The sequence below is a fragment of the Trichosurus vulpecula genome, chromosome 1 (assembly GCF_011100635.1).
Source record: "Trichosurus vulpecula isolate mTriVul1 chromosome 1, mTriVul1.pri, whole genome shotgun sequence".
NCBI lineage: Eukaryota > Metazoa > Chordata > Mammalia > Diprotodontia > Phalangeridae > Trichosurus > Trichosurus vulpecula.
Genome location: NC_050573.1, coordinates 412,320,234 through 412,347,727, shown reverse-complemented (window position 1 = coordinate 412,347,727; position 27,494 = coordinate 412,320,234). Strand labels below are relative to the sequence as shown.

General features: G+C 36.4%; 1 protein-coding gene across 1 annotated transcript in view; it reads left to right on the top strand.

The window, feature by feature from the left end:
* The first annotated feature begins 8,915 nt into the window (after nt 1–8,915).
* Nucleotides 8,916–27,494, top strand: part of LOC118839190 (potassium/sodium hyperpolarization-activated cyclic nucleotide-gated channel 1-like) — a 67,050-nt gene continuing 48,471 nt past the window's right edge. The window contains exons 1-2 of the mRNA XM_036746648.1: nt 8,916–8,978; nt 15,761–16,518. Coding sequence (XP_036602543.1) covers nt 8,916–8,978; nt 15,761–16,518 — 821 coding nt within the window. The remainder of the gene's footprint in view (nt 8,979–15,760; nt 16,519–27,494) is intronic.

Sequence of the window (27,494 nt, the reverse complement as noted above, 5' to 3'; positions counted from 1 at the left end):
TTCCTATCTTTATAGTTATGTTCCCTTCTCTGAACTTTACAGACAAGTCATACTGATTTGCTATTCCTCACACATAATGCTCCATCTTACATTCCATCTCCCATCTCTTTAACTTGTTGTTTGCTGTTCTCCATACCTGGAATGCTTCCCATTCCTACCTCTGATTCATTGAATTCCTGGGTTCCTTCAAGAACCACTTCAAAAGGAAAATGATAAATGTTGGAGAGGATCTGGGGAAATTGGAACACTAATGCATTGTTGGTGGTGTTGTGACCTGATCCAGCCATTCTGGAAAGCAATTTGGAACTATGCCCAAAGGGCAATCAAACTATGTGTACACTTTGATCCAGCAATACCACTACTAGGTCTATATCCCAAAAAGATCATAAAAAGGAAAATAACCTAAATGTACAAAAGTATTTATAGTGGCTCTTTTTGTGGTGGGAAAGAATTAGAATTTGAGGGATGCCCATTAATTGTGAAATGGCTGAGCAAGTTGTGGTATATGAATGTAATAGAATATTGTTGTGCTATAGCAACGATGATCAGGCAGATTTCAGAAAAATCTGGAGAGACTTACGTGAATTGTTGCAAAATGAAATAAGCAGAAACAGGAAAACATTGTATACAGCAACAGCAACAGTGTGCAATGATCAACTATGGTTGGCTTAGCTCTTCTCAGCAATGCAATGATCCAAGACAATTCTAAGATTCATGGTGAAGAATGCTCTTCACTTCTTGAGAAAGAATTGATGGACTTTTAATGCAGGTTAAAGCATACTCCTTTCACTTTATTTTTAAATTTTTTTTTCCTTTTGCAAATTGTAATTGTTTTGCAAACTGTTTCTTCTTTCACAACATGACAATATGGAATTAGGTTTTATATGACTGTACATATATAAACTATATCAAATTGCTTACTGTCTTAGGGAGGGAGGGAGAAAATTTGGAATTCAAAATTTAATCAATGTTAAAAATTATCTTTACATGTAATTGAAAAAAAGGAAATACTATTAAAAAGGACTCACTTCAAATGCCACCTTTCTGGGAGGACTTTTTACTTAGGCCTGGTACTCCTTACTTAATAATGCCTTTTCTTCTAAGAATAACATATCTACTTTGTATGTACCTTTTTTGGGGGGGATAGAGTTTTATTTTATTTTTAATTTTTAATACTTTATTTTCCCCAACTACACATAAAAACAATTCTTAACGTTTTTTTAAAGTTCTGAGTTTCAAATTATATCCCTCCCTTCCTCCTCTCATCCCTTCCTTAGATGGTAAGCAATCTGACATAGGATATACATGTGTAATTATGTAAAACATTTCCATATTAGTGATTTTGTGGAAGAAAACTCAAACAAAATAGAAAGAAAGGAAGGAAGAAAGAAAGAATTGAAAAAAATAGTATACTATGGTCTGTATTCAGAGGCTGACAGTTCTTTCTCTGGAGGCAGATAGCATTTTTCATCCTTTGGGATTCTTTTGGATCATTTTATTACTGAGAATATTTAAGTCATTCAAAGTTGTCCATCAAACAATAATGCTCTTACTGTGTACGACACTATCATGGTTCCGTTCACTTCACTCTGTATCATTTCAGGTAAGTCTTTCCAGGTTTTTCTGAAATTGTGCTGTTCATCATTTCTTATAGCACAATAATATTCCATTACTTGCCACAACTTGTTCAGCCATTTCTCAATTGATGGGAAGTCCTAATTTATTTTATGACAGAAGTATGGTGCTAATACCTAAACCAGGAAGAGCAAAAACAGAGAGAGAAAACTATAATTTCCCTCGAAAACATTGATGCAAACATTTAGATCAAATGCTAGTGGGATTACAGCAATATACCACAAATATTACACATTATGAATATAAGGGGTTTATATGAAGAATGAAGGACTGATTCAATATTAGGAAAACAATCAGCATAAGTGACCATATCAGTAACAAAACCAAGAGAAATCATATGAATATCTCAACAGATGCAGATTGTGAAGAGCTTTAACTGTCAGAGAAAGTCAGATAATTAGAATTTCGTAACTTAATATTACATGATAGGCACTGTGCTATGTACTAGATATACAAAGGAAGGCAAAAAATGTCCCTGCTCTCAAGGAACTAGTGAGGGGTGACAATATGCAAAGAACTATGTACAACACCCAGTCCTATTAAAACACTAGAAAGCATATGAATAAATGGAGATTTCCTTAAAAATGATAAGTAATACCCACCAAAAACCATTAGCAAGCATTATCTATAATGGGAATAAACTAGAAACCTTCTTAATAAACAAGGACGCCCATTATCACCACTATTACTGAATATTGTAGTATAAATGGTAGCTGTAGTAATGAAAAGAAAAAAGAATTTGAAGAAGTTAGGATAGGCAATGAGGAAACAAAACTATCACTCTTTGCAGATGATATGATGGTATACTTAGAGAATCCTAGAAAATCAACTAACAAACTAGTTGAAATAATTGACAATTTTAGCAAAGTTGCAGTAAAAAGAATAAGCCCACAAAATCATCAGCATTTCTCTATATTACCCACAAAGTCTAGCAGCAAGAGATAGAAAGAGAAATTCCATTTAAAGTAACTGTAGAGAATATATAAAACACTTGGGAGTCTACCTGAGAAGAAAATCCAAGAACTATACAAATACAATTACAAAACATTCTCATTCAAATAAAATCAGATCTAAACAATTGGAAAAAATATTAATTGCTCATGGGTAGGTTGAGCCGGCCTAATAAAAATGATAATTTTACCTAAATTAATTTACTTATTCAAAGCTATACAATCAAACTACCAAAATTATTTTATGGAGCAAGAAAAAAACATGACAAAATTCATCTGGAAGAACAAAAGGTGGAGAATATCAAAGGAATCAATGGAAAAAAAGTGAAGAAAGCCTAGCCCAGCCATACCAGACTTCAAAAATAAGCAATCATCAAACCAATTTGGTACTAGCTAAGAAATAGAGTGCTGGATCAGTGAAATGGATTAGGGACATAATACATTGTAGTAAATGACCACAGTAATTTAGTGTTTGATAAACCCAAAGATCTAAGCTTTGGGGACAAAAACTCATTATTTAACAAATATTTCCGGGAAAACTTGAAAACAGTATGGCAGAAACTAGGTATTTGGACCAATATCTCACACCTTTTAGAAGGATAAGGTCAAAATGGGTACATGGTTTAGACAAAAAGAGTGATACCATAAGCAAATTAGGAGAACATGGAATAGTTTACTCGTGAGATCTATGGATAAGGGAAAAATTTGTGATGAAACAAGAGATAGAGAGCATTAGGAAATATAAAATGGATAAGTTTGATTTTACAAAATTAAAAAGTTTTTGCACAAACAAAAGCAATGCAACCAAAATTAGAAGAAAAGCAGAAAATTGGGAGGGATTTTACATTAAGTATCTCTGACAAAGGGATCATTTCTCCAACATACAGAAAACCAAGTCGAGTTTATAAGAATTTAAGTCATTCCCCAATTGATAAATGGTCGAAGGATATGAACAGTTTTCAGATGAAGAAATCAAAGCTATCTAGTCATATAAAATGCTCTAAATTACTATTGATTAGAGAAATGCAATGTAGAAACAACTGAGATACCACCTCACATTTATCAGATTGGCTAGTATGACAGAAAAGGAAAATGACAAATGCTGGAGGGGATGTGGAAAAACTCCCATTCTGGAGAGCCATCAGGAACTATGCCTAAAGGGCTATAAAACTGTGCATACCCTTTGACCCAGCAACATCACTACTAGATCTCAGTCCTAAAGAGATCAAAAAAGGGGGAAAGAACCTATTTATACAAGAATATTTAAAGTAGCTCTTTTTGTAGTGACTAAGAATTTGAAAATTTATGTACATCAATGTAACTTATTCTGCCTATATTGCTTGCTCAAATAGAATGTAAGGCTTTTGAAGGCTGAGGTTGTTTTTATTTATTTATCTGTTCATTCATTTTTATTTATTTATTTACTTATCTAGTCATTCATCCATTATTTATTTATTTTTAGTATCTCCTGAGTTTAGCACAGTTCCTGGCACATAGTAGGCAATTAACTTATAGAAAGAGACATGGCATATAATCTAGGCAAAAAGGAACCTGACCCTGAATCTAAGAACTAGTAGAAGGAAGGGATCAGTCAAGAGAAGAGAAAAACTAATAAACAATAGGACCCTCCTCCTCTGCATGAGTTGATAGTAGACTATGATTGGCTAAATTGAACTCTCTGAACTTTCTGACTTCCCTTGCATTGCTTGATTATAAAAGTCTTTCAAATTCAGAACCAACAAACCAAATAAAAATAGCATATACTGGTTTCTCAGAGCAGGGAAGGTAAATGTCAACATCTTTTCATACAGGTCAACGTTTTGATAGTGTAGACACACAAGTAATTAACTTTTTAGAAGTCATCAGCAAGCCAAGTTTGGGTCTTTGCTGTGTGGAACAAAATGTTGGAACCACTAAGAGCACTGAGAGCCCTGAGACCTTCCACCAAGAGTGTGTTTGCCCTAGGCTTCCTTGTGGGAATGAGGACAATGGAAGTAGGATGGTCTCAAGGTCAAAAAGACTGCTCTTAAACAAGTGAACCCAACAATATAAAAGAGACACTATTTGCACTTTCCTTATCCTGAACTTCCATTTGAAAAGTGGAGGAGCCACAGTGACTGAGGACAGAATGGAGAAAAAATGATATCACAATTAGCTCTACTCAGAGTCTGATGAGAACTTTATACAACTTTGAAATCTGCTTTACAACAGATGGAGAGAAGAAAACCTCATCTTCCCAAGAATTCTCTACCTAGCTTGAAACTGGTGAGCAAACACTTCTCTCCCAGCGCATTTTATAAGCTTATGGTAGCTCTCTAAAAAGATATGATTTCCTCATCTACACAGAAGATCTGGAAAGAAAATTGGGTGAGGAGTATAGTTAATAATGATTTTGTCTTCACCAGACTGTTTTGTCTATTTTCATTTTCAATTTATTCTATATAGAATAGGCTATACGTTCATATCATACTAATTGTTTAAATCTATGAGTGTCGGAAGAAATGACAGTTACCTGAAAAGTAGAATTTTGTTAAGGGGTGGGGGCTACAAGCCAAATCATAGATTTAATATTTTAATATTTTATGAAAATTTCATTTCATCCCCTAAACTAATTTTAAAAAGTCTTTTCTGAACCAAGCTCTTGAGAGCCAGAGTGAGTTGGTGAGTGGAGGAGGGCTAACAATGACCTAAGTATTTGCAAGTTTGAGTGCTCTCCAGTGGTCAGTGGGGAACACTTCAGGCTGCTTATCTGCAAACTATCCCAAAGGCTTATTCTAGAGTGACTTAAGAGGCTAAGCCTGGAAAATAAAATACAGTGCAACTTGATGGCTAACTCAGATATTTCACTCTAAAGTAATTGAATCCTCCATAGCTGGATAATTAACTCAGCGACAATAGCCTCAGAATGAGGACAAGAAAGCAAGGTTAAACTAAAGAACTACAAACAAGTGAAGGCTGGAAACATGGATCAGAATATTTTCCTCATGGATAGATAATGGGAAGGATTGGAGGAATAAAGTTTTCCATGAATACTATAACAATGAAATTATATCATGGTCCATCTTAATTAAATGTAAGGTAGATTCAAAAGGCAAATGGTTCCATTTTATAAATTAAAACATAAGGTAAATGCCATTTAGAGACATGAGAGGATCAATAACAAACCACATATGAAGTTATCTCTCTAATCTTCATTTTTAAAAGAATATGCTTTGTAAAGACAAGACTAACATCTTATGTCATCATAAGGTTTTAAAAGGTTTTTTTATGGTCCTATATTTTCTTTCTGTCCATTTATTTATTTATTTTTAGTTATAAGTATTCACTTCCACAAGATTTTGAGTTCCAAATTTTCTCCCCATCTCTCCTTCCCCTACCCCAAGATAGCATGCAATCTGATTACCCCTTCCTCCAATCTTCCCTCCTTTCTATCACCCCTACCCTTCTTTTATCCCCTTCCCCTTCTATTTTCCTGTAGTGCAAGATAGATTTCTATACCTCATTGCCTGTATATCTTATTTCCCAGTTGCATGTAAAAACAATTTTAACATTTGTCTTTAAAACTTTGAGTTCCAAATTCTCCCCCTTCCTCCCTCCCCAACCACCCTCATTGAGAAGGCAAAGAATTCAATATAGGTTATATATATATGTAGTCATGCAAAACACTTCCATAATAGTCAGGTTGTGAAAGACTCACTATATTTCCCTCCATCATATCCCACCTCTGTTTATTCTATTCTCTCTTTTGACCCTTTCCCTCCTCAAAAATGTTTGCTTCTGATTATCCCTTCCCCAATCTGCGCTACCTTCTACCATCAGTAAGGCAAGATTCATGACCTCGAAGATGACCATGAACATGCCTGAATGGTTCAGAATTGCAAAGTATGAAAAACTCTCTATGTAGAAGGCAGAGGAGGTATAACATTTATTTAAACTCCAGAGAATAAATTCAAAAACCCATACCCCCAATTCTATATAGTAGCAATTATATTCCAAAACCAGAAAGCCCACCTCGATGTAGTAAAAAGGAAATTATACACAGCATTATAGCAAGGAACCAAGTCATCCTATAACCTTCCCCCCTGCTAGGGCCTTCCTGTAAACAATCACTCAAGAATTCTGATTTTTCACTCAGCACTCTCTTCTGCAGCTCTGGTTCTCTCAGTGTCTGCTCTTCAGCAATGTCTGCTGACTCAATGTCTTCCTCTCATTTCTGCTGTTCTCAGTCCTGCTGTTCTCAGTCCTGCTGCTCCTAGTTCTGCTCTCAGTTCTGCTCCCCTTCAATTCTGCTCTCTCCTTTTATGCAGTCCTAGCTGGCATCTGATTGGCTAGAACTCAGGTCTCTGATTGGTTGAATTCATGATTGAATAGAACTTGGTGTACATACCACTGGCTCTGGTTTTAGCAACTCCCTTTAGGGTCCTGAGGGCTTCACACCCACATAGGCTTACTACCTAGTAAGTAGGGGCTTTAGGCCTACTTACAAACAAAGATATAATCAAGCTTTCCTAGGCCCACCTGAGGCCTATTGAATGGGTGGGGAAGATCTTCCATCACATTAATACTATACCTTCTATAGTCCTCTCCTTTCTTCCCCTCTTCCCCCCTCCTTTCCTGCAGGGTAAGCTAGATTTCCATACCCAATTGAGTTTGCATGTTATTCCCTCCTTAAGCCAAATCCAATGAGAGTAAGGTTCACTCATTCCCTCATACCTCCCCACTCTTCCCCTCCACTATAAAAGTTTTTTATTGACTTTTATGTGAGATAATTTACTCCATTCTACCTCTCCCTTTCTCCCTTTCCCAGTACATTCTTCTCTCTCCCCATAATTTATATATATATATATATATATATATATATATATATATATATATATATACACACACACATATACATGTATATGTGTGTATGTTATATATGTATGTGTATATATATATATATGTGTGTGTGTGTGTTTGTGTGTGTGTGTGTGTGTATTCCCTCCAACTACCCTAATACTGAGAAAGGTCTCATGAGTTACAAATAGCATCTTTCCACGTAGGAATGTAAACAGTTCACTTCTGATAAGTCCTTTGTGATTCCTCTTTTATTTTTAAGGAATTATTTTCTTCCGTGAACTTTTGGATCTCATTTTCTATTTGGCCAATTCTGTTTTTAAGGCATTCTCCTCATTGACTTTTTGGATCTCTTTTTGCCATTCAGCCTAGTCTGTTTGCTAACGTGTTATTTTCTTCAGTATTTCTGGGGTCTCCTTTAGCAAGCGGTTGACTTGTTTTTCATGATTTTTTGTATTACTTTCACTTCTCTTCCCAATTTTTCCTCTACTTGTCTTACTTGATTTTGAAAATCCTTTTTGAGCTCTTCCATGGCCTGAAACCAATTCATATTTTTTTTGGAGGCTTTTGTTGTAGAAGCTTTGAATTTGTTGTCTGTGAGCCAAAAGCTCTAGAAGCATCCACTACCACCACCCCGGGCCTGAGATTGTACCATGCTCCTCTCTCACCCAGGTCTGACAGACCTTTGCTAATGACCTTCTAAGTTGTCTTTGGCATTTGTGGTTTGAGAAGTCTGGAAACTGCCACAGCTGACAGTGATGCAGTCCCCTGATGGGGTCCGGTCTATGCTAGCATGTTTTGTGTTGTACTGCACTCCTCTCTCAGCCTGGAGCAAGGATGTTTCCTGTCAACCTTCCAGGATGTCTTGGGATGGAAATGTGTTTCACTCTGTCATTTTGTGGGGTCTGCTGTTCTAGAATTTGTTTAGAGTAATATTTTACAGATATTTGGAGGGGCTTGGGGGAGAGTTCAAGGGAGTCCCTACTTTTATTGTGCCATCTTGTTTCTGTCCTCCTCTAAAAGTTTTTAATGATCACGAAAGTCATCCAGTAAATGATTACAAAGATGTTGGTATTTCTGGCCAAGTAGCCTGAATACCAAATGAGTGTTTACCTAAAAGACTATTTTATAGATAACTCCCACAAGGCAAGCACTCACATAGAAATCAGAAGAAATGGTAGCAGGATATTCTCGAGGTCTCTCTGAAGAACTTTCATATCAATTTTAAGATATGGCAGACATTGGCATAGGGCTGCCCAGCATGGTGTGCCCACATCAAAGAAGGGGCTGTGCTCTACAAACAAACAAAATCACAGTAGCACAAAGGAAATGTGAGATGCACAAATCTAGAGACATATCCACCCCAGATGTTCTATTTGTGCCTGGCCTGTGGTAGAGCCTTCCAAGCTTGATCAGCCACAGTTGGACACACTGTACCTTGACCCCAATATCATTATGCCATTGGTCCTTTTTGAGTATGAAGGATGAACAGCAATGAAGATTATGAAGATACAGAAGTATCTGGAGAAACCTGCAAGTTCTATTCCTGCCAGCAAAGTAAGTTATTCCTCGTATATGTTATGGAAAATCAACTCATGTCATAGAAATCTCTTTATTAATTCAATTCTCTTGACTTTGGTACTATTCTTATACTGGCATAACTATACCCAGGAAGAAGAATCTGTCTGGCCTTTAAAGATATTTCCATTAACATTCGTTATTGGCACAGACCTTTGTGGAATGCCATGAAACTTTTCTGCTGAAGTTTTAGGAGAAAAATTAAGTCAAAATTATTTATTGTCTCTATGATGTAAATGAGGCCTTTCTTCATTCATAAGCTCCCTAATTTCAATGTAATGGAATAGGAACATTGGCTCTTGTAGACTTTGGGAAAGCCATTGTTAAGAGCCCCCCAGCTTTCAAGAAACCCAGATGTCTTGTTTGGGGGCTCTCACTCACTGGAAGAGTGGTGGGTGACTCTGGGCAAGATGTTGTAACTGCCTCCTGACTTTCCTAACCCAGATGTTGGTTTGTATTTGGTCTGTTTATAATGTAAGTTTGCAATTTTTATTTGCTCTGAAGTTCAGAGTGCTGGATTTTCCTCCTGAACTAAGTGAATGATATTTGTATGTGTGATTAAAGTAAGATTGTTAACCCCTTAAAGTTACTTTCCTTAGTAAAGCAGACCAAAGAACCTGTGCTGGCAGCTCTTGTTGCTGATCCAGTTGGGTTTTACACCCCACAGCTGCTGCTAGCTGAATTGTTGCTACAGCTCTTTTATGAAAACACATAAAATTTTATTACTATATTAAAGAAGCATAATCTTCCCACCCTCTTCTCACTTAGATGCTATTCAATGACAATATTAGCTCAGTCATTTCAGTTCTTATTTAATGATGTGTTTTAAAATTTAACCATGTGATTCTGTAATGCAAGATTTCAATTGAAAATTTTAGACTTTATAAAAAATCAAAGCACCAAGTATATGTCACTTGCTTAATTTCACATATGGCTAGATTCTACTTAAGATTTCATGCAGTTTTTTTCAAAATAAGAATTAATTTATAATTATGGTGTCACAGGTTTAGAACTGGAAGAGATGATCTAATTCAATCATCTTATTTGACAGACAAGGAAGCTGACTCTCCGAGAATTTAACTGACTGCCCAAGATCACAAAGAAAATTCAGAGCTCGAATTCACAGCCACATCTTCTGATGCCAACAGCGGTGTTCTTTCTGTCTGACTCCTAGTCCCAGCTCTGTTGCTTAAGGGTCTGTGGCCTTAGACAAATTATTTAATCTCTCTGAGCCTCATTTTCCTCACCTATAAACTGAGGATAATGATATTTGAAATATCTGACCTACAAGGTTATAGAGAGGACCAAATTAGGTAATGTGTTACAAGATTTATAAGTGTAAATTGCTGCATATACAGAGGTCATTTTATTATTTTATTGACAAGATATTAACAGTCATCTTTTTCCTGAATTCATTGAAACTAATGTCTGTTTTGTATTTTTCTCTTTGTCCAGCACTTACATGAGGCTGCAATTAGTAGCAGCCACTCAATAATGCTTGCTGATCGGTTGAAAATTTCTTTTCTGAGATAATAGATATTGTGATTATGACTTTTGTCATGGCTTTATGCATCACATAAAAGGCTAACAGAAACCAGTAAGAAATGCATAATAAATCTTCAAATAAAAAAGTTATTTTCCTTATTAACAATCTTATTCACAAATTGTAGATTAGAAAACAAACCATCTAAAAGATTTGATAAATACATTAAAAATATCTGTTCCAATATTACTTCATTCCAGAGGTAGAGATTGCTGGTTTAATTCAGAGTATTCTTTGAATATACATACACACACAGATACACACACACACACACACACACACACACACAAAATAGATTTATTAAACTTTTATTGTGTGCTAGGCATAGCAATGAGGGGAGAGACTAACAGTTCTGAAAAATGAATGCTAAAGAAAGTGACCAGCAGAGGGAGTGTAAGTAGATCAGTGTAAATCCATCACCATTTTTGAAACAAACACAACTCAACCTGTGTCTTGCCTCTGAGTCAGAGGAACATAAAAATTGTCACTGAAGGTGTTACCAATTGTTGGTGACTCAGAAAAGGGGAAATTCATAACCCCTACATTATAATCCCTTTCAGCAGACTTTTTTGACTCATTCGTTCATAGTCTGCAAAATTTATAATCCTCTTTTACAAGAGCATACTACTCTTCTCCTAGCATTTTGCTGGGGATAAAAATCTCTTGGGATAACTTTGAAATGACAAGAAAAAATGGAATTCCCTGGATTTTTGTGGTTTGGAACATTTGTAAGAGGCATTAAAATCCTTTACATCATCCTATGTAGAAATGAACTACTATTGGACTATAAAGCAAGCATATACAGTTTGGACGTATTTTAAAGGCATATGTTAGCATAACTGGAGATTGAGTAACATATTTGTTTTTAATTGGTAAACAACAAAATTAAACTGACAGAACAACCTGGAATATTTTCAAAGTTAAGCCACCAGGTCTAATTTGACCTAAACAGTCATAATTCCAAAATGAGTCAGGTTTTACAAACAGTGACTGAAATCTTTAAAAAGATAGACCTTACAAATATACATATATATGTGTGTGTATATATATATATATATATATATATATGTATATATATATATATATATATATATATATATATATATATATATATATATATACATATCTCACAGTTATCAACACTAGCCAAACAAATCACCATCAACATTGCATTAGCTTTCCAGGGATATTGTGAGATGAGTGAATAAAGCATATTAAGTTCCTAAATATGTGGAAAGTATCTTATAAGAGCTGAAGATACAAATAGGGAAAAAGAAACAGACAAGACTCTCCCTACTCTTAAGGAGCTTACATTCTAATTGGTGGAGACAATACATATACGAAATATCAGCTGCAAATCACATGGAAAGGCCCCATGGTGTTAGATTTGAGTCAGAAAGGATGGTTTCAAAGCCTGGCTTTAATATTCACTAGTTGTGTAACCTTGAACAAGGACAAATCACTGAACCTTTGACCCACAGTTTTCTCATCTGTTAAATAAATATGATAAATAAAGATGATAAAGTGTTAACTTATAATGCCAACTTTACAGGATTATTGGGAGGAAAAAATGAGATAATCTATAAAGTGCTTTGGAAATGTTTGTGTTATTTAAATCAATCTATCAAATAGTGTTTATGTCAGCTGTTACTAATTAAACATGAAAGAAAAACAACTGAGCTTCTTGACATTAAAATCAGTGTTCTTTAAACTCTGATGCTTCTCACCTAATTCTAATTCCAGAGATTCTGGGAAATATTTACTAGTGAATTATCTTTTAATCTATTGCTCCTCTTTCTTCTCTATGTCAGCCTTTTTCAAAGCATAAAGATACTTTTTAAACATGCTTTCTTACAAATAAATGTCTCTAACCTCTACTTCAGGTCTTTTGAATGTTCAAATATGTAATATGCCCCCATGTTTCAAGGTTTCATTTAGGATTCTTCAGTGAGTTGTCAAAACTCAAGTCTTCCTATCTATCTTTTTGGTCTCATTTCACATATGCTTACGTCTGCATGGAGATTTTATTTTAGATTCATATTAATCTTCTGCTGCTGCCTGAAATGTGATCTTAACCAGAGTATTAAAGGAGACAAGGAATAGTTTAAAAGATGCACAGTCCTTGTATATGCTGAAGAGCATACATTACAACTAATGATATGACATTCTCATGAGATAATATATCAAATTTACAGTTTATAATTGATTTTCTCTAAAGATTATATGAGTCTGATTCATCTAAAATGCTGAGACATTTTGACACCATTTCCACTGTAAAACAGCACAGCATTAAAAGCGATAGCATTTCCATTTACTAAATGACTGACAAGAAAACTTTCACCTAATTTCTTTTAGTAGAGTTCAATCAATAAACCTATAATAATAACAACTCACATTTATATCATGTTTTGCCAAGTTTACCAAACACTTTCCCTTACAACAACCCTATGGGACAGGTAGGAGAAATAATTATAATTTCTATTTTATACCGGAAAGGGCTGAGATTCTATCAGGTTATGTGACTTACTCAAGGGGTCATACATCTTCCCATTAAGTCACCAAGCCTAGAACTGTGAGTTGTCTGACCAAACCCAGTACTCTTTCTACTATACTGGGTAAATAATGAAGTACATTAAAAAAGAGAAAAGAAACAATTTGCTATGATCAAGACATGAGCTGAAGAGGAGAGATGAGTGGGAGAGAACCCTAGCCTATTGGGGTAGGGGGCAAGATAACATTTGTATAAGGGTATCGGTAAAGGATGCTTAAAGATTGGCTTGTACTTCATCTGTTCTCTGCTCAGAGAATTGTGGACTCATAATTTTATTCTCTATCCCAATTTGATCCAATTCATGCTCTGAAACCAAATGTGGAAGAATCAAACAAAGATGATTCCATGCTCTCCAAAGAACTGAATCCAGGTGAGTAACTTTTGTAATATACTAAAACAGAGTTTAATATTTTACACTTTTTCCTTCCCTTCCCTTCCCTTCCCCAACCCCTTTACTCAAGAAACCAAAGTTCTTCCTTTTTGTCCTCCCCTTCTTTGACTCATCCTTCTTCTATTCACTTCCAAGGATTCTCTCCTCTCCCAGAAAACTTTTGTATTTTGGTCTTCTACAAAAACTTTACCTGTCCAAGTCAGCTACCAACAAGTAGCATAAAGAGACTATATATTTGACCTGTTTGCAAATTAAAGTCAATCTGGTTACATATCTTGGTTTTATTAGCATTTTTATTTGGTTTTGCATACAAATAGGAAAAAATAACCCAACAAAACTTGATTTAGATTAGACTTTGGGGGAATAAATTACGGAATGTAGTCTGGCTCAATAAATGAATTTGTGGTATTATGGAGCAATTTCTGAGAACCATTTTAAGCTCTTGGTATGCATTTGGGTTGTCATAGTAGATATGTACAGACCTTGAAACTCAGCAAAACTCCAGCCAAAATAACTTGCTGGTCTGGGTTTAGACCACATACTATTAATATTAACATAAAAATATTAAGCATCTGTCCAGAAGAAAAGGAACAGCTGTTTTAATGAAAATTATAACAACTACATTTAATTGGTGAGATTTTCCTATATCACTGAAAGATTATTATATTCTTGTCAAAATACAAAGGATAATCAAATATTTTACCAAAATGCAATCCATTTGCATTAAATTTTATGATTATCAGGTCAGAATTTTTGAGGTTGAGGAGGAAGCTAAAGGAGTTTTCCTGTGGTAATTAAGAAGATTGCATAGGGTACTAGGGACTCTTCCAGCAAAAGTTGTTAACCAAGGGAAACTATTTTCAAGTTCTCTCTAGTTTTGGGCAATTGATATCCTTAACCTGCTCTGTGCCTGCCTAGCACCTACTACTTTGGTAACCCAGTATGTCATACCCTGGACCTTACCCTGCTTTTTGTCCTGCTTAAAACTCATTTTTCCCCCTAGAGTAATGCATGAACTTTCAGAATTGGAAGGGACCTTAGCAAATGATCTATTTCAATCTCCAATCCCTTTCAAGCAACTTTTCTGTAGCATCTTTTACAACATGGTTGTCATGTAGCACCTGACTGAACTCTTGCCGCATTGGGAAAATACAAACTCCCAGCTCTTGCTTTCAATTGGGTGCAGTGGTCTTGATCTAGGTTCAACTGTGCTTCAATGGGACAAAAATCAAAAGGCCTGCTTGCCCAGTGTCAGAAATCATCCTTCTATGGTTGACATCCTGGGCCTTTTGTCAATTTGTCAATATACCTTGAATTCTGTTATTTTGATGGGGGGAGGGGCATAGAGAGAGACAGAGGGAGAGACAGACAGACAGAGAATAATTGGTCGTTTATCCTTTCCTCTCCAGAGTCCCATGATAATATTTTTTTAAAAATTCAATTAGTACCTGTAATCGACTATATGAATACGTTTTCCCCCTTTCCTTGTATGGGTCTTACATTCTGACTGCTTTCTCAGCCATTTTATAAATGTGCTGAAAGAGCCGCTATTTCTGAGTATGGCTTTGGTGAATATTGGCCAGCCAACCCATACCCCTTAGCGTGTCATTGCTTACATAACTCATTTGTAAAGATAGGTCAGTGAAGGTTTGGTCTCCACCATACATTTTTTCCCCTCCTGGTGGCTTTGGAAAAATGGATCCTAGTTACTAGATGCTTTGACCCTGGTAACAGAAAAGACCCTTTCTTTGATTATATGGACTCTTCTAACATGAATAGGAGGAAGTATAAGGAGGTCAGTTGTCTGTTCCCTATTACAGGTCCTTAATCTGTAAAACCACAAGCAGCTGATCACATAAGGTCATCCAGGGCTAGTCCTTTCACCCTCCTGCTCCCTTCCACTTTCTGTGACAGGCTGGGTTGTATCTGCCACCCCAGCAGCTTCCCTTCCACTCTCTCAAAGCTCCTTACACCAAGTTCCCTTTACACACAGTGTTCCTATCACACACGCCCAGGCTCTCTCTTTCTCTAACATTGCTCCAACATTCTGCCTTAGACTCCCAACCAGTCGTACACGCCCTGTGTGTGTGTCTCTCGCTCTAACACAGAAACACACACAGAAAAGCCCACGGATACGTGCACGCTCGTCCTAGACCTGCTTCTTTCTCTCGCTCCAACACGCATATACAAACTGTCTCACATCACTGAAATGTAAAGGGGGGCAGTGGGGGGGGGGGATCTTCAAGGACTCCTGAGCTCAATGTCACGCACGGAAGGAGTCCGGAGAAAGTGTTGAAAGGAGGGAGCAAAAGAAGGAGAGGGCTCTTTTCCACCAGCAGAGGGCAGCCGAAGGGAAGGCAGGGCTGAGGGAGCGAGGCAGCCGAGGCAGCAGCCCGAGCGAGGCAGGCTGGAGAGAATCAAGAGACTGGGTTCTGCTCGGCTCGCTCCATCGGCAGCGGGAGCAGCGGCAGAAACGCGGCGGAGGCGGCGGGAGCCCGAGAGAGCAGGGCAGCGAGCCTCGGCTCCCTTCTGACTTTGTTTCTTCTGCCTTCCCCTTCGGTGAGCCTGGAGCTCCGCTCCCCCACCGACCACGTCCTCCAAGCATGGAAGGCGCTGGGAAGCCCAACTCCTCGTCCAGCAGTCGGGACGACGGCAATAGCGTCTTCCCCGTGAAGCCCCCCTCCTCGGGGGCTGGGGTCACCGCGGCCGCTGCAGAGAAGAACCTGGGCAGCCCCCCGGGGGGCGGCGGCGGGGGCAACACCAAGGAGCATGGCAACTCCGTGTGCTTCAAGGTGGACGGGGGCAGCAGCGGCAGCGCGGGCGCCGGCGGCGAGGAGCCCGTGGTGGGCTTTGAGGATGCCGAGGGACCCCGGCGGCAGTACGGCTTCATGCAAAGGCAGTTCACCTCTATGCTGCAGCCGGGCGTCAACAAATTCTCCCTCCGCATGTTCGGCAGCCAGAAGGCGGTGGAGAAGGAGCAGGAAAGGGTTAAAACTGCAGGTTTCTGGATTATCCACCCTTATAGTGATTTCAGGTGAGGGGGCGGGGGTCTGGTCCTTGCCCCACCTTCCCTCAAATCCACTTCCTTTGTTTTGGGAGGGAGGTCCCCCCTTTCCCCCGGGATTGGGCTGGGGGCTGGCGGCTGGCGGCGGGGTGGGGTAGTGGTGCCTTCCGCTGCCATGGCTGGGAGTGCCTCACTTCTCTTCAACTAGTTTCTAGCAAGTCTGGGGTAGAACCATTACTTTAATCTTGACCAACTGTTAGGAGAGCGGTCTCCTTCCCTCCGACTTTAGTGCGGGCAGAGGCGAGAGCTACCACAAATGAGAGAGTGTTCAGTGGAAGCAGGGAAAGTTTTACCTGTAGGAGGAGATGCAAAGTGTAGAGCAGGGGGCAGAGAGATGCCCAGGGCATCTAGGATCCCTCAACACTACTCCGAGGCTGGTTGCTTTTGGCATGCTTTCTTCTCTAAGACAAATCGTGATCTCCCTCCACACCCCCTCCCCGTTCCCCATCACCAGGGAAAGAACATGGGACTAAGAAAGCCATTTGTGTGAGGCAGGAGAAGCACGGTGATAAGATTAAGAATCTGATACCATGACTCTTTACGTCCTTCCTGCAGATCTCCTATATATTTTATATATGTTTATGTGCACAGGGCATCTTGCCATCAACTTCCTTTAAGATAGTGTGATTTGATAAGGGTAAGTAACAAAGCTTGGACCTTCTCTGGCTTTAGCTTTCTAGAGAAACCAAAACCCAGACCAATGCAGAGCCCCGCGAGGCTCAGCACAAGCGTGACCAGAAGCTTCAGGCTCAGATTAAGTTCCTCTGGCAGGGAAAGGGGGCGTTTCCAAAGTCCCCCTAGTGAGACAGAGCAACACCCTTATTTGACCTTGACTACAAATCTGGCTCAACTTAAATCTTGTTCTCACTTCTCTCCAGGTTACCTAACTTAAGGTAGACCTGGTTAAAGAAGGGAGGGAAAGATGCCGGCTGTTAAACTCTTCTGCTAGTGTAGAATTCAAGCCAAGGACGGCTCTTCCTGGTCTTGGCATTGTAGAAATGTTCTCTTTACGTCCATCTGGAGATTGTCGAGCGAAGGTCGTGAAACAAGATCCTCTTCTTAGTGTGCACACACCCTGCAGCCACTTAGATTAGCTTCTGAATGCACTGTTGGATTTTCCATTTAATAATAAAAGGTGTTTTAACAACAACAACAAAACAGTAGTTCTTAGGTGTCTGTGTCGGTGGATGAGCGACAATAGTTGACTGATTTTAAAAGCATCAGCCTTTGTTTTTTGGTTGGCAGGAGATTAAAAACACCTCCACTCAGATCTGTTGATTGTAGATGTAAGCAGTTTGTTTTTAATAACTAGTTTGTGGAAAGACGTGTTAGTGTGTCTCCTCAGTAGCTTTGTAAGCCTTTTAAAAAGAAAGCCATTTGAGCTATGTGTGGGGGAAAAAAAGGGAAAGATTTTAAATTTAAGCTAAACAGGAGCTGTCCACAGTTCTGAATAGCAGTAGCTGTGGAAAATTCGGCCCATTGCCAAGCACAACCTAAAGATTGCCCTTGCCTTCCGAGAAATTCGCCGCATCTCAGAAATTAGTAACATTTTTTTAAATTTATGTATAGAGATGAGCTTGCGTATGTGTATGATTTTCTGGGAATGATTTTGGAAAGGACATAGATGAGACTGTAGAAGGGAATGTCAGGATCCATTAACCTTTATAGTAGAGTTCATTAGAAGTTTGCTTAGAAGGATTCTAACACTGAATATGCTTAACAATCAAATACGTTTTCCACATCACAGAGATATATTTCTTGAGTTAAACTTGGAAATGTCCTTGACATAAAGGGAAAAGGATTATCATATTTTATTTAATAAAAGGATACTGAAAAAAAAAGGGGAAAATCTCATCTCCCCTTACATTAAAAGGCACATAAATTTTTATGTATATATGTTTTTAAAAATGGAAGTGGTGCTAATCCAGTCTAAGTAGCAAGAATAAACATTAGACACTTGACTAATCTGCACATATATATGTAAATAAGCATGTTAAAGTTTTGAGAGAATAAAACTTTTACTGATAACATGCTAAGATCCAGAAAACACTGGGAGTTATCTGAGACAAGAATGGCATCCCATACTCCTGTGAATGAATGATATGCTCAAAATTTGAAGGTTACTAAAGGTTTATTTTTAAATGTTGAGATTTTCTTTCTTTCTTATTTGTTTTGAAATGTCTATCACAATAGGTAACTTTTCCAATACAACAATGGCAGCAACTTTTATTGAAGTAAATGGAATAATAGTGTGTATTTATTACAATTCACTTTCAGAGAATCTGCATTTAGCTGTGGAAAAAGTCAATAAAAGACTTTGGATTAAGTAGTTTTCTCTTGAGTAAATGGAAAAAAGTTGTGATTTTCTGTGGATTTGCATTAATAAATAATCATTACTATTAAGATATCAATTGAACATATTTGATATTGACTTTTGATGTAGTTACAACCATTATATGATAAGGAGAAAAAAATTGCTGAAGGTATTTTTATGTGAATACTTATTTATGTTTATTGGAAATATGAAAGTCACAATATTTTAATTCATTCTTCCAAAATATTCTCAACTGTTTCCCTTTTTCCTAAACACTGGTAAATAATTTATTTTTTAAAAATCTCTCTGCCAAAATAATCAACACCTGTGATAATACAATAATGTGCAATTAAATTTTAGAATGTCTTGTAGCACCACTTATTTAAAAAATGAAAGTTGTATGAGTCCCAAATAAAAGAGCAAAGTGGCAAATTGTACAGCCTTCCTCTTTTCAGTACTTTACATTCCTTAGTAGTAAGTAAAGCTATTAGGAAAATGCATTAATATGATTTCTCAAATGCTTAACTTACTACCATGAAGTAATTTATACAATAAGAATAATGAAATTTAACAAGTCAATTGTCTTGCCAGTGAGGACTGATGAGGCATAAAGACTATGCAATTGTATTTTTTGTCCCATTTAAATGGCTGGGAGAGACCATGAACCTCACTCTTAATGGACATTGCACACTGTGTTGTGTGCCACAGTCCCCTTGTCCTAGGATGTGCTGCAGAAAATTAACATGGCCATGTTAAAAATCAAACATTGCCCATTTTGATAGAAATTTTTGCCATTCATACATCTGATATTTTTTTACCTACACTAAGAAGGGAGGATGTAGCTGTACACATACTATTAAGTAGGCATAGCTAGTTCTTTTATTACATAGCTGGAGAATCTGAGAGTGCTAATGCTATGTCTGACAGGTGATGCTTTCCATCATACAAGTAAACACCAGACAAATGATGCTAGCATGGCCTATCCCCTTCCCCTCTAAATGAAAGGGAAGTTGCCGATTAGACTGCTATGATGATAACAAGATAAAAAAAGAAACCAGAAAATTTATCTGATATCTTAATGTTTTATTTATAAGAAACTGACAGCTGATTAATCAGCTGAAATGTTCATTATGTAGTTGTTTTATGTACAGTGGGGTATACCATGTTTTAAGTTTTTTAATCCTGAATTGTTATGACAGATACTCTGACTTTGCAATATTTATACTTTGCAATATTTATACAAATAAATACTTTGCAATATTTATACAAATAAATTTGGTTTTGACCATTGCTAATTCTCTGGTGACTCTGTGATGGCCATTGTCATTTCTGGCTGTATTGGATAGCATGTAGATATTTTTTTAATTAAAAATCCTTTGGATTATATCATGCTAACGAATTGTGTTCTGATAAGGTAGGTAGACTGATGTCATAACTTCTTAATTCCTCCTAGTGCCTTTCATTAACTAGTATGAACTCTGGTGTGAAAAGCTCATTGTGTACTACATAAATACTCCAGAGGCTATGATTCACTTCCTGATGCATATTGTCACCATTTCTGGCACTCTGATTCTGAATTGTATCACAGCCAATCCTGTGTTAATGCTGGAATTCTCCATCACTGGTGTGTACATCAGGGAAGGGAAGTTCCACCTATATTACGCAGCTCAGTCATAAAGGGACCACTTTTTTTCCAAGAGCCTCTCACAAGAAAACAATCCAACCTTCTGGGGTTTAAGGTCTAATTAACCAACTGTTTTATTGTCTTTGCACTGACTGCATGCAGTCAGTTCTCTGGAATACTTCCTTTCATTTTCTCACTATCCAGCTTGGATTACTGAGTGTGAAAGCCTGCACAAGTTTTTGTCTTCCCAGAATTTGAATATTCCTACCCATAATTTAAACAAGTGTTTTAAGTCATTGAATCTATTGGCAGTACAAGAAAAGTAATGGATTATGTATTTAGCTCAATTAAACTAAAATGCTCAGTGGAGAATGTAGGACTTACATTGGTTCATAGTTGATAAACTGTTGTGGTGAATCTCAAGGATATGCTATACTATTTAAAACTATTAAGTGGCATAAATTTCATGACTGTGTTATACCAAATGATTACTTATAGTAAAGTTACAGTTCATTTTTTTAAAAGTACTTCCAAAATATCTTTTTTTTCTTGGTAAAATTTCCACCAACAGGTGTCTCTCCTTTTTTTAAAAAAAAAATGAGAAGAAATGGTTAAAATTAAGACTCATCACAAGGTTACATTTGAAATGTAGAACTTTGTCATATATAAACTTTTATTTGAAAAACTAAAATTTTAAAATAATCCCTAATGTATTGGTGGGAAGTATTTTTATTTTTGATATGTATTTACTTGATTACTATAATCAAGAGTACTTAGAGATTATCTAGGCCAAGGATTCTTATTCTGGAGTCAGCGAACTTAAATATCTATCTATCTAATATGTATATATGCATACACACACTTATATCTTTATCTTGATATAATTGATTTTCTTTGAAATGCTATGTATTTTATTTTAATGCATTTAAAAGAATTATTCTGAAAAGGACAGACTTCACTAGACTGTCAAAAAGGCCATAACACAAGAAAGGTTAAGAATTCTCGATCTACTCCAACCTCTTCACTGTGCAGAGAGATGAAACTGAGACCTGGACAGATGAAGTATATTGGCATAATGAGAATGATTCCTCTGCCAATGTCCTGTTTCATTAGGCATGAAAATCCTTCTGATTTTTCTAATACTCAAATAAGAAATTTTACTACTATTAAGTGGCAGATGAAAACATTTGTAATAAGATAAATTATGTCAGGTTACTAATGAGAGACAGAGAGAGAACTGAACAGAGAACTGTAGCATTCACTCTTACTTTATATTCCAGAGTAAACAGATGGCAATATATGAATTAGGTGGATACCATATATTTTATGACCACATTTAAGGGTAATGAGGGAAAATGAATATATTATTTTCAGTTGCACTAGACACTTGAGTTTCACTTCTAAAAATAAATTTCTTTGTGGAGACAATTTGGTTTGAAACCTACCATTAGGTGTTCAGAGATTCAGAGAAAATTTTTCATTTTCTCACTTATACTCTGGGAGCCTCTATCTTGTTCTATGCAAAACTTCCTAGGCCCTGATATTTGTTCAATTATCTTTCCCTTCCATTTGTGCTACCTGTAAAACAAAACAAAAAAATCTAAGACTTTCAAGGGAAGTCTGTGTAATTATCTAACACTGTTGTACCTCAGGCATATATCTAAAAAAGTGACCCAGATGAAGGTTGGGTTAACAGAGTCAAAGCAAAGAAGGTTGAACCATCATCTGACTAATTTAGGCAATAGGAAGAGCAAAAAAAAATCTAATATGGAATATTCTGTTCAGATTCACTAGATTATTGTTCCATATTATTCGGACATACTGTCTTATATAGTGATCACTTCACAGGCTTGCAGGTTCATACATTTAGAATTGTGAGAGATGTTAAAGATCATCAAGTCTAACCACCTCATTTTACAGATGAGGAAACTGAAGTTCAGAAAGGATGTGACTTACCCAGGTTCATACAAGTAGTAGGAATATGAGGTAGGATTTAAATTGAACTGTCTCTTGAAAACTAGTTCATCAAAATGCTGAAAAACGGTACGCAATACATGCATAAATGCACAAAACTAGCTTATATAGATCTGACATTAGTAATAATGTACAAATTTTAACTTTAAAGCAGTTTGGCACATGTGATTATTAGTCTTATTTGTCAGTCTCAAGTCACACTTCAGTAGAATTAACTATGAGCTATACTCAGATCAGAGTTCTAGTCCCTGTGCTTCCTCAGACTAGCTTTGGGACCTTTGGGAAATTACTCATCCTCTTAGAGTCTCAATTTGCTTCTTCTGAATATAGGGATAATAATACCTAATTGCTTCTTACCTCACGTGGCTGCTGTTAGGAAAATGGAAATAACATATCAAGCAGTTGAAGCTCCCTAGAGGAAAGACATTCGATAAATTCAAGCTGTTTGTGTAATACCTGAGAAAGACAAGAGGCAGATTATGTATCTTTTGAAAAGTAAATGCTTTGTGAACACTGCCAAAAAATTCACAGGATAAAATTAACAGTGCATATCCAAGAAGAGGCTGATCCTAATGGTTCAAACAAAATAATTCGGACTTCTGAAATGTGACCTCATCCATTAAAAAAAAACTAGGTAAATCTACATACATGGTGACAGAAAAAAAAACCCAACATCATTTTGATAATCCATCACAGATCTACATGTCAATGTTATTGCCTTCCCTTCAACTCAATTCAACAAACATTTTCTTAATTGCCTACCATGTTCTAGGCATTGTGCCAGGAATTAGGGATACAAAGATGAAAGACTAGAGAGACCCAGACCTTGAGGAGTTAGAATCTAGAGGCAGCAAAGTGGTGTGGATAGAATACTGACATGGCATCAGGATGACCTCCCTAGCTTTACATATTGTCTCAGATACTTACAAGTGCTATAACCCTGAGCAAATCATTTAAACATTTTCAGCTTCATCTGTAAAATGGGGTTGAAAATTCAGGAGGTTCCATTTAAGGCAAATAAAGAATTCTTCTAAAGTGAAGGATTTGTACCACGTATTTCCATTCCATTGGAATCAAATGCCATATTTTATATAACCTTAATTTTTGATAGTGAGTATTTAAATACATGAAGCCACTGCAAGGAATTCATTATTCTCACTAAAAAGGACCTACCTATAATAGCACTTAACAGGGCAGTTGTGAGGATCAACTATAATAAAATACATAAAGTGTTTTGTAATGTTAAACCATCCTATAGATGACAATCATTATTGTATAAGCAAAAGAGAAAAAAAAAATTGGATAATCAGCAGAAACTTTAACTACAGTCTAAGGCACTCATGTATCAGGCTTTCCATGCTACATGAGACAAAACATCAATTCAGATAGTTCAGTATACACATGTGACTCTCTTCTTATGAGTACATCCGCAAAATGTATATATGATCGGACTTTTGAAGCATTAAAATATAAAACTTTCACAAATCACTTTGAATAAAAATATCAAGTGTATTTAATCTTGTTGAAGAACTAACCTAGGTATATCTTGAGAGGCCCATCCTTGAGACTGGCAAAAAAGTAATGATTTTTCTTTTTGGTCATAGTATTTCTCAAAGACAGTCTAAAGAGTCAGAGAGATTGTGACCTGCATTGGTGAAAGTTGTGTTTGTCCTGCTGAAAGCACAGTTTCTTGGAGCATTGAAGTATATTTTAATCTAGAATTTTTTATCACTTTCTTTTCACATTCCTTTGTTTCAACAAAGTTATATTTTAATTTATTGGCATGAAAGAGTGCTCAATGTTAGTTTAAAGAGGTAATATTTCCAAGTAGGTGGCCTTCAAAGTGCCCACTATTTACTTAAAATTTATCAGTTTATTGGATTACATTATATAATTCATGTATTGTCCAATTTCACACAGTGTAGTTCAGACAGATAAACTGACTTTCTCCTTATTAGCCTGGGAGACCACAAACTATAAGGGAAAGTGCCTTGGAAGTGGAGTAAGGAGATCTGGGTCCTAGTATCAATTTCTTCCCTTACTAGGTATTTTATCTTAGGAAAATAACTTGGTCTCTGTTTTATTATCTATAAAGTGGGATTAATAATACTCACATGGCCAACCACATTCCTGATGGAATAGTGAATAGGAAAGCCCCTTATAAACTCTAATTTGGAGTACATGGTGGTGAACATTCTGTGGCTTTTGGAAAAAATCATTTAAAATCTTATCCAAGTTTAGGAAATTATGAAAATTCAACATAGTGGTATGCATTATAGTTTGGAGTAGATATGACATCACCTTTGGTAGAATTTTTGGCTACTTCTTTAGAAGCTAAGATTACTAAAATGATATTTATGGAGTTTGGAGAGACCTAGAGAGAAATAGTTAAATATAAGGAAAAGACCTAGTAGGAGCTTCTAAGGACTGAATTTTTCTTAAATAAATTGTTCAATGACTAAAAGACAAATATCAGAGAGGATACATCAACTCAATTTAATTCAATATATTTTTGGCTACCCACTGTGTCCAAGGCATGAAAAGGGATACGAATATAAATAAGAAATGGTTCCTGATGTTACAGATCTTACAATCTGTTAAGAAGAGTCTGTAGCCCAGTTTTGAGAAACCAGGTCTCTTGATTCTTTTGACTCAGCTAATCATGAAACCTATAAGTTATTGGGGACAAAGGATTTCACTTGGGCGGGTAGGTGGTGCAGTGGAGAAAGCAGTACTCCTGGAATCAGGAAGGACCCGAGTTCAAATGTGGCCTCAGACACTTACTAGCTGTGGGACCCTGGGCAAGTCATTTAACACTGTTTGCCTTAGTGTCCTCATTTGTAGAATGATCTGGAGAAGGAAACAGCAAATCACTCTAGTATCTTTGCTAAGAAATCCCCAAATGGGGTCATGAAGAGTTGGACATGACTGAACAGTAACAAGAATTTATATTTTTGTTTGGAATTCATACAAAGTGATTTGATACATGGGCTGAAATACACAATAAATAACTAATAATTAGGGCTTTAGACATACGTTCACTAAGATAAGCTTCCCACAATTCTTCACTGTTTTAATGCATCTCTGATTTCATTGACAAGTATTTTTCAATGAGAGATGTAGCTTAGGCCCATCCATTGCTTATTATCCTGTTCAACTCTTGTCCATACCTTCTGATAAATACCCCTTAGAGGATCCACCTAACCTGCTGATAGTCTTCCTTAAGATCTCTTGATATATTATGGGTAGCAATGAGATATTTTCCATCAAAGAACCCCTGTTCTCACCTTACATTCTTTTCAATTAAAACATTTCTCTAATAGCATCCTTTATACCACTTATCTTGCATAATCCTCCATTGGAAATGCGTTACAATTTACTAATGATTAAAGAATTATATAATGCAGAATTATTTTTGTCTATAGAATCTAAAGTGATAAGCCTTTTTAGGATTTAGATATAAAAAAGCTTAAGAGATCATCTGGTTAAATGGCATTATTTCACAGATATAGAGAGAAGCTAGAGACAAAGAGGTTAAACAATTTGTCTCTTATCACAGATTTCTTTAATGCATTCCTGACTCAAATCCTTCTTTTTCTGTATTATGTGACTGTATGATCATGTTTTGGGCCATTATTGACTTTCCATGACATTGGAATGTCATGCCTGACTTGTCTTTGGGCACCTTTTATATCATATTATTTGGAGGATGCACTTTTCAAAATTACTCCACAAAAATTGGCAATATCTGAATTTCCATAAGTAGATGTTTATTACTTGCCTGAAGTATTTGAGCTCCATTAAAATTCAAATTCCTCTAAGATATATTGTAAGTTATTATCAATCCCTTGTTTTAGGGTAAATGAGTTGATAGGTGTCAGAGACAGCATAAGAATGGAGAGTGCTTAAGAAGTGTCAATGAATATCATTGGGAAGAGAAAGACAAAGTGACTACTTCATTATTTTTTCAGCTACTGACTGGCTATATGTAAAAAAAATATAGAGTGATAAAATAATGTTTCAGGAGGTATTGATCTATGAATCATATGAAAAAGATATTTTTGTAAAAGCCACAGGCCAAAAGAGATTCCTAGGCATATATAACTTACGACAAGAAGAGAACAGTCTGTAACCCTTGTAGGTGTATTTTGGTGTTAAAAAAAAACCAACAACAACTGAAAGAGAGCTGTCAATGGGGAACTAATTATTTTGCTAAGAGAAAAATACATTTTCACACAAAATAAATGTTTCTAAAACTTTATATTAGGGAAAACACTAATAGTCCATTTTAAATTTTCTATCGGTTTATTCAGATGTGCTCACTTTCGTAAAAAGTACGTAAGTCAGTTGTGGTTTTCATGGATGTGAACAAATTGGAGAAACTAACTTACTTAGTTAATTTGGAATCTAAGAAATGAGAAATACTGACTGCTCTATGGATGTCAGAGATCCACTTAGATGCTGAAAAATTCAGTTAATCAGTTTTGTTTTTCCAATATGCTGCCAAGTGTCTAGTTTGGGTGATTTCACCCATCCCTTCATAAAATAGACTTGATCGCTATGTATCCTATAGGTAAAACCCAATGTACACAGACTTTGTAACAACTGGCTGTCTTTTAACCTTGCTATTATGTTTGTGTTTGAGAATATTAATAGCTTTTGCTTCTTTGAGGCTGAAAAAAGAAATAGTTGTTGAGAGACATCCAATTGATTATTTTCCTACGAGAGGTTTTGGGGATTAGAGTATAGTTACTGTGAATACCTTGTCCTGTACTCTTCTTATAAAATCTCCAGAAGGTTTCAAGAGTTTCAGGGGGGAATTCATGTTGTCTTTACAGAGTAAAGTGAAAAGCATAACTCTATTCCTAATGGTAAAGAAATGAAGAATGCCATGATTTTCAAATATGTTATTGACTAATTTTTTTTCCATTTGGTTTGGCGAATTATCTTTCCTGGTTTGCATTACCATTCAAGTTTATAGTAATGTTTCATAGCAAAGAAGAAATTTATATACTATACTCACAGATATAACTA